General features: G+C 41.4%; 1 protein-coding gene across 1 annotated transcript in view; it reads right to left on the reverse strand.

Moving 5' to 3' along the window:
• The window catches only part of phkb (phosphorylase kinase, beta), a 104,286-nt gene that overhangs the window by 70,219 nt on the left and 25,013 nt on the right, over positions 1-9,054 (reverse strand). The window contains exons 7-8 of the mRNA XM_087180247.1: positions 7,357-7,472; positions 1,011-1,074 (exon numbers count right to left, since the gene is read on the reverse strand). Of these exons, the coding sequence (XP_087036373.1) occupies positions 1,011-1,074; positions 7,357-7,472 (180 nt within the window). The remainder of the gene's footprint in view (positions 1-1,010; positions 1,075-7,356; positions 7,473-9,054) is intronic.

The raw sequence follows: 9,054 nt of genomic DNA on the forward strand, positions 1-9,054 counted from the left end.
TGGGTGGGGAGGGGGGTTACATTCGGTGTTGGAAGGATGAGAGTCAGCTGGGAAATCAAGATTGATAGAGATCATTTACAAGCAACTGAATGGCTTGTAGCACTTCCATTCCCACAGAGGGACAGGAAACTGGATGAGACATACACACTCACACTTACAGCAGCCTCACACAGCATGGATCATAAAGCAGCCACCTATAGGCTTATACATTTATTCTTTCAACAAGCTGAGCTCGTAGACAAAATCTATCCCAGGCCCAGTTAAATCCCACATTTTGCAGCCGATCAGAGGAGAGACACAAACAGCAACTTTAACATACACTCGTCCTCACAGCCTCATACGATGATCAGAGTAACACTCCAAGTTCGGATGCATTAGATGGCTGGAGGAGCCATCACTGGCTAACACCCAAGTGGAGAAAAGAGGAGGAAAAAGATAATAAGAGAGGAAGCTTGGAAGGCTTCATTTTCCAATCCATTAGCAGGTGTAATGAATGTCCCTGTTTTTTCCTCTCATCCACAGAAGCAAGAAAAAAAGACACGCATCAACTAATGGATAAAAAGCAGACTGGGACATTCGGAGGGAAACCGGGAACAAACATCAACCGTGGCCATCGATCAAAGTCTGCAGAAACACAAACGATTTGCTGAGCCAAACACAAACAAGCTAAATGAATCTGCTGATGGTCAAATGTCCTCGTGGACAAACAGCCTTGCATCGATGACAGCAGCACTAACTTTGCTGATGATGTCTGCTTGTTAAAACAGACATGCAATCCCATAAATTTAGCTACCGAGGGCTCATGCGCCACACACGTGAAACATATCTCGTTGATGTATGGAGCTGTAATGGGCCTCTGCAGATTTGAATAAGAAATTAGACCGTTTACCTATAATACGATCTTGCGTCATGTGACACGATTAAACAAGAGACAAATACAAGTGTGTCATGGGACTCGTATGACTGAGGAAGGGGAAAATGTGAAAGGAGTGGGCGAATCATTCAAATACCTGGTTTCCAAACAGGTTGAATCCGTTGATGGCCTCCAAAGCAGCTTTAGCCAGGCCCACAGAGCTGCAGAGACAAGAAAAATTACATAACACACACTAAGCAGATTTCACTTACATTGATGCACAACGGGGCAGATGTAAAAAGAAAAAAAAAAAAATCTTGTATCTCATAGGAGTGACAACAAATGTGGTGTCGTGATGGAGGCAGCGATTCAAACCGTAGCTGAGTGTCTTTCAATTGTCAGAAGCCAAAAAACTTAAAAAAGCACTCAGAATCACACATGAATCTTAAATGGCTATCTGTCAGAATTCAATCAAGCTGAAGGCTCCTGAGATTGTGGTCTACTGTAGATAATGGATCTCTTAAAAAAAAAAAAAAAAAACCTATACTGAATTTCACACTGGCTGGCTACTGTGATTGCAATGCAGACTAAATGTGAATCAATTTCGCTGTCATTTTGTTTCCCTTTCTGCCCTGCCAAGATTTCCCTAGAAAAAGAAAGGCAGGGAGGCAAAAAAAATATATAAAAATTGCAGGGAACTCGATGATGACTGGCAGTAAATCCGCTGACATATCAAAATGCGTTCAGTATCATTAGTGAAACCCAAATTGATGCTTAAAGTACAGAGGGTGGCTGACTAATTCAGCCGGGAAAAGAGCTCTGCTGAAACTAGCTCTGTATAAAGAAACACACACACACACACACACACACACACACACACACACGAACACACACACACACATGAAAATGGCCGGTAGCGGTCGGCAAGGCTGTCAGCACCTCACACAGAGATAGAAGGGAGATATGATGCTTGGTGTGTGGGGGTGAAACGGAAGTCATAATAAGTGATACTAGAAAACAGGAACAAAACAGCATCGTGATGCAGCAGTTTGAGCTGACAGTTGGAGACAACGATTCACATGATGAAAATGTTGCTGCAGAGTGTTAGTCAATGAGCTCATACCTGTAGGCTGCTAAACAATATACTGGTAAATGTGTTTACATACAATACTGCAGTTCATATACCAGTTGAGGTCCTACTGGGTAAATAGCTGCTTCTTCATATTTCATACACCTGTGTTGGGCCCCTACTGGCGAACCCCACACAACGTCTTGTCCTTGGTGCATTGTGTATGAACTCTGACTCTGGACGTGAATAACATACCTAATTGTCATGTGAAACTGCAGCTCCCTTCGGCTGTACAAACTTCATCGATTGTCACCCACCTGCCGTCTGCTTTGCTCGCTTGATTTGAAAATGAACGTTTTACTTTCCTGTGTGTACACCCTATAACATATGATATGGAAATTTAGCCGCCATGTGTCGTCCTTCCTCGATCGCCGTTTTCCTTGTTTCCTTGATTGCAGCTCTCATTGCGCAAATTTCTGCTGTAGCAGGCAACTGCTGTCAGCAAAATAGCTCTGAAAACCCTAATGTACACAAGTTAGTGTGTGGAGCATTTAGCAAAGGGCCAGATATTTCCCACAGAAGTTAGTAAAATCTGAGCTAAGAAAGAGTGCACTGGCCCTGCATTCATTAAAATAAGACTCCGAATGAATGTGTAAATAAGCAAATGTTTACATACTCAGCATATCAACTAAAAAGGTGAATATATGTCAATTTTGTGTTCATAACTTGCTTCCACTGCTCCCAAGTAGCCCAAAAATTTTTTAAATGTGAGTTTGATATTAACTCTAATACTAATATGCTCTACTGTTTTCACCAACTGCTTACTAATTCTGTGTCAGTGGTTTGGTGCTGGGCAGGTGGTGAACAGTGGGTTTATCAGGTTGAGGAGAGTGGTATAGAATAAAGATGTGGGCTGTAAAATCAAAACAATGAGCTCAAATATGATAAAATGTTTTTTAAAGCTGAGGAGAACTGCAGTTGGGTGACAGCTTTTTGGGTTTGTCACTATGAAAGACTTATTTCACATTACACATAGGCCATGTTCAAACCTGACATGTATCACAAGTAGCCAGTCAGTAGTCAGCTCACACATGGCTTTAAAATGCATCTCCACATGGGTCTCAAGTGACCACTTGTGATTGGATCTCACTTTCCCACTATAGATGCAAATAAACACGTATGCGTTGTTGTTTTTAGCCAATCTGACAGACGGGTCCGTTGACAATGTGCTCGTATATGTGTGTGTGTGTGTGTGTGTGTGTGTGTGTGTGTGTGTGTGTGTGTGTCTGTGAGTGTGTGTGTGTTTGTGAGTGAGAGAGCGAGAGAGAGGATGGGAGAGAGGCATGGAGGGGTTGAGCGAATCCACGTGCTGCTCACAGCTCTACAATGAAATAAGGTTTTATCCATTTGAAAGAGGAAATATTTTTGGTTCATTATTAAACTGTGGTGGGACTAATCAGACTGTGGCAGAATATGTCAGTAGAGTAGGTGGTCCTTCAGTGTGGCCCAGGACACGTTTTAGCATTCACACTGCTAAAAGAATGTGGACACGGGACTCAGACCACCTCTGAATGTGGTCTGAGTGATTGGATCTCAAATATGTCCTCAGTGTCCTGGGTGCCTTCACACCTGAACTTAGAGCTGTACCCTAGTGATCGGATCACCCGAGACGGATGTTAATACCAGGTCTGAACAGGGCCATTGTTAACATAAATATTGTTTAGAGCAGCTTCAAGGTATTAAAACTAGATTCTGACAAGGCGTAATTCAAACTTTACTTTTGTCCAAATCTTGCAAATGAATAACTAAGTCATTATTGGGATTCATCAATTAGTAATCAAATTACCAAAACCCATCTGAACCAGTGTAATCTGGATATGATATGCAGTCAACATAGCAGGGATGGTAACATTATAATAATTATAATAACATCACATGTTACATCACATTCACACAAGTACCGTTGTGATATAAAAAAAAAAAAAAAAACTTCTATAATGAAATATTCATGAACACTTGTGCACGCACAGTCCTGTTTTTAAATTTATAATCAAATAGCACGTATCTCATTACAACTTGAGATATTTCAGTATAGCCTGACGCTCATGAGATTAGATATGCTACTTTAAATAAAACAGCTCCAGTCTAGCCATTTGGCTGAGTGTGGTGATAAACATGAGGCAGAAGCAAATAAAATGAATCATTTGATTTGATATGGACAAATGACTGCTCTGCCAAAATGAACACATCCTTTCCTGTTCATTTCCACTGAGCCTTTTTCTGCCCATTGGCACTCTGGGAGTAGAAATGACTGCTCAATTTGATCATTTACACAGATCTTGTTTACATGGAACCACTCTGAATCTGTCCCTGCCACAGTTCACTATTTGCATACAGCATTTTAATTGGTATTACGCAACTACATGTATAAGCTAGCTCACTAATTGTGGAAATCCGGAGCATGACCACGGGGGGAGGAAATACAAGAAGCAGAAGACACAGTGCTTCTTCACAACACTGAATTTGTTATCTTTTCTTGAGGATATTTTGGCAAGGTGTTGCCAAAAGCCTTGGATTGTTGGAGAAAGGAAAAACATTCTTCCCACAGATAAGCAATGTTAGAATTTGAGGATCTTTATCAAGACTCTGAGGGAGGAGAGCGAGGCCGGGCCGACCTTGGATGATAAATCAGTCGAGAGCACATAAAAACTCACTGCACTCTGAGTTCACTGGCTACGGATAGTACTGATTCTAACATGTGGCCCAAAATCCGTCTTGTTATAGAAGTTAACAGTTCACACTCTTGATCCATTACATTTTAACTCAATACAAGCTATTTCCTCACTGACAGAGATTATAAGAAAAACACTTTATCAGATGAAGTTTGGTTTGAGATATTATTTTTCCTCACTGTTTTTAATTTCACCCTTCCAAGAAGGAGCAAGATGAAAGATAAGAGGCAACATTTACAGTTTTTTAAACTAACACTGATGAGATACAATGTTAGAAAGGTGCAAATATATTAAAGATGTTTCTTTGTAAGTCTTCGAAAACCAACAGCAGGACGTACATAACGAGAAAGAAGAGTTTAATTAATGTAGGAAACAAAACAAGTCAGACCAAAAAAAAAAAAAAACATATCCTGAACAAAGAAATACACAATAAATCAAATATGCTTGTCTATGGTCCCAAGGTCCCATATCTTATACATTTTATTTCTACAAGTTTTATTATCCATAAGAAGATATACTTGTGGTTTTAAGAATCAAAACCGTCTCAATATAGTTTTACATCTCCTCTCTCAGGCTTCTCTCTGGAGCTCTAGTAACTACAGGTTGGTCAGCCAATCAGAAGAGAGGAGGCTCTGAGCCTCACAACTGTTGCAAGTCATGAAACTTTCCATGTGTATGGTTTACATCAAATTGAAAGCAGAGTTTGTTTGCCACACAGACCTTTTGCTATGACACTTAACTCGGGTGCCTTCATTTCTCTTGCTCATCTCTGAGATGTTTCTACACCTGACCACCTGTGGTAAATTCAACTGACTAGACATGATTTAGAAAGGCACACACCTGTCTATATAAGGTCTCACAGCTGACAATGCATATCAGCTAAAACCAAGCCATGAGGTGGAAGGACCTGCCTGCAGAGCTCAGATACAGGATTGTGTCGAGGCACAGATCATGGGAAGGATACAAAAACATTTCTGCTGCACTGAAGGTTCCTAAACACAGTGGCCTCTATAATTCTTAAATGGAAGAGGTATAGAATAAGCAGGAGTATTTCTAGAGCTGCCCAGCCAAACTGAGCGACTGAGGGAGAAGGGCCTTTGTAAACGAGGTGACGACCATGAACCTGATTGCTCACAAAAGGACAACCATAACTGCAGCCCTCCACTGATCTGGGCTTTAGAACAGGGTGGCCTCTCCTCACTGAAAGACATATGAAAGCTGCTTGGAGTTTAGCAACAAAAAAAAGCCCCTTAAGGACTCACAGACTGTGAGAAACAAGATCTGATGAAACCAAGATTGAACTTTTTGGCCTCATTTCTAAGCATCATGTCTTTAGGAAACAGTGAAACACGGTGGTGGCAGCATCATACTGTGGGGGTGTTTTTCAGTGCCAGGAACAGGGAGACTGGTCAGGGTTGAGGGAAAGTTGAAGGGAGCAAAGTACAAACATATTTCTAGTAAAAACTTGGTCCAGAGCGCTCAGGACCTCAGACTGGACCTAAGGTTTACCTTCCAACAGGATAATGACCCTAAGCACACAGCCCAGACATTGCAGGAGTGGCTTAGGGCCTGGCCTGGCCAGAGCCCTGACTTGAACCCAATCGAACATCACTGGAGAGACCTGAAATCAGCTGCCAACAGTTCCCATACAACCTGACAGAGCTTGAGAGGATCTGCAGAGAAGAACGCAGAAAATCCCCAAATCCAGGTGTTCAAAGCTTATTGCATCATACCCAAGAAGACTCGAGGCTGCAATCACTGCCAAAGGTGCTTCAACTAAGTACCGAGTAAAGGCTCTGAATACTTATGTCAATGTGATAGTTCAGTTTCTCCTTTTTAATAAATTTGCCAAAACTGAGCATAGATATATGACAGAAAAAAAAAAAAAACGATTAAAATGATTTTAGCACAAGGCTGCGACATAGGAAAATGTAAAAAGTGAAAGGATCTGAACACTTTCTGAATGCACTGGAATAATGCTATCACTGCCTCCATCCCGGGGTCCTTCATACCTTCTGTAACCTCCTCTTTATTCATCTCTCTTCTATCCATCTCTCCCTGACGTCCATTTCTAGTTGAACTGACTATTATATTATTACATCACTACACATTCACATTGGCTGTGTAAGGTTAGAGACATTTGGCAATCGTCTCCTTTCTCGTTGCCTTTGCCCTGATTGTTTGTTTCAGTTCAGTTTTGAGAAAAAAGTTTAAACTCCCCTGTTATCACACACTCACACTCTACACTGGCATGAGCAACAGGATCCATGAAAGGCTAACACACACCAGCGAAATTTACAGCATAAGGGTAACTTGTGACAGTGTAATCTATAAAGCTCTGAGTAAATATCCTGCAAATCTTTTTTTTATTTATTTTTTAGAGCGTGTTTCCCAGCGGCACCTATGAGAAAATAAATCTCATTTCAGTCAAACTCTCCGTGTATGTATCTATAGGCATCGGTATAGATTGGTGAGCGGTAAACTACGCTGATAAAGCTGGCAACAGTGATTACAGAGAACATTGGTTAAGTGTTATGGATGTTATAGATACACCATCTCCATCTTTGTGACTAACAGGGCAAATAAGTGTTCCTTCAGGGAGACTGGATATCAGCATTTGGCAGTAAATGTCAAACTCATTAGAATATATACATTTATTTTAGCACATTTTGTTGTGTGTTGCTGAGCAGCTATCGACTGACCTGGAATGAAGCTCAGTGCTGCCGTTGTTGTATTTGCTGCCGCGCTCCCACATGCCGTAGTCAGGCACCCTGTAGGCTCTCTCCACACAGAACACCAGGTTCTGTATGAAGGAAACCTGCACACAGAAAACACACATCAAACACAAGAAGCCGTGGCCACTGGGAATGGGTGCAATACAAACGAAGTAGATACACACACACGCAGAAACGCAAAGGTACAAAGGTACTCATAGATCCAGGCAACAAACATGTTTCCGCACTGACACACACAATCACAGTCACACAGTACATAATTTAAGCTGCAGCTACAAATACACTCACAGTCTCTCACACACATACTGCACATGCGTGTACAGTAATGGATGACCTTTATTATTGATCTGGGTTCATGCGTGTAACTCTCGCTGTCATTACAAAGGTTAGTAAAGTGGACAAGAAAGCTGATCCCTCATCAGTCCTCAAGGTCAAACCCCTGCATGCACAGACATGGTGTAGTTAAGTAGTAAAGTGTGGCAGTATGTGAAGCTATAGTATCACAGCCATGTCACTTAGACTGAATGGAAGCATATCAAAACTTCCATTTATAGCAGCATTTTCATTTTCAGTATATCACCCCTTTCAATACAGACTCCAAGAACTCATCAGCAGGGTCCTTCATTTAATCATCCAAAAAAAACCAGTGACCTCATAATTTTTAAGTCGTGATTAGCAGAGTTAGGGAGTTTCTCATATCTATCATCTAACTCGCACCGTACTGTGCCGACAAACTCTGCAAGAGACATGTCAAAATCAATAGGCACATCAAGAAAAAACTAAAAGGGAGAGACATAAAATGTGTGATGACTTAAAGGCCTTGAATCATTAAAAAGACTTGAAAGTAGCAGTGCATGTGTGTGTGTTCTTGACTGATGGGAGATTTAATCTAAAATGACAAAGCAGGGGAGAGAGAAAGAGAGAGATGAGAGAGAGGGAAAAAGAGAGATGGAGAGAAGCAGATAGGAACCTGTGTAAGGACTTAAATAGGCCAGTCTGTGAAGGAGGGCAGGGAAAGAGAGAGAAAGGTGTTTGCTTTCTCTCTTATTTGGGGTTTTATGAGTGGAGTGATTAACGAGGGGAACTTTTTAGTATCTTAATGGTATCTTAATGAATGTTACTGCCCACCGGCCAAACGAGCCTCTCCGTCTCCCTGCTGCTAGACGACCGTCCCTGCCACAACTTGCTTTTTTTGGACGAGGTTTGCACACATGAGCACATTTGCAGAAGCATACAACATTTTTTTTGCTTTTACATTTGTGTGCCAGCAGCACTCTGACTGTGAAAAAATGCATACTCCTGTATAACGTGAAAAAAAAAAAAACACAGACTGAGATACACACAAGCTAATGAGATGCTCCATTTCATGCTGCATGAAACTGAAAATGGCATCTGGAAGGAGGTCGATAGTGCATCTTCTCAGAGGACATGCAGCAGCTTTGGAAAAAAAAAAAATACTGCAATGCAGCTTCCAGCTCAGTCAAGTAAACGCCAATGGACTTCACAAGCAGTGGCAGCGAACAACAAACTAATAAATGCTGCTGTAATAATGTGATTAGTCCAAATGAAAAGCATTTCAAACAGCGTTCAGCTGAGAACACAAATCACAAGTCCTTTTGCTCAGTGAATGTGATGTTTGTTAATAAAGGGATGGGGATGGGTTGG

This window comes from Seriola lalandi, unplaced genomic scaffold, assembly GCF_002814215.2.
Source record: "Seriola lalandi dorsalis isolate HSWRI2012SDOR001 ecotype SW California unplaced genomic scaffold, Sedor1 jcf7180002054898, whole genome shotgun sequence".
Lineage (NCBI taxonomy): Eukaryota > Metazoa > Chordata > Actinopteri > Carangiformes > Carangidae > Seriola > Seriola lalandi.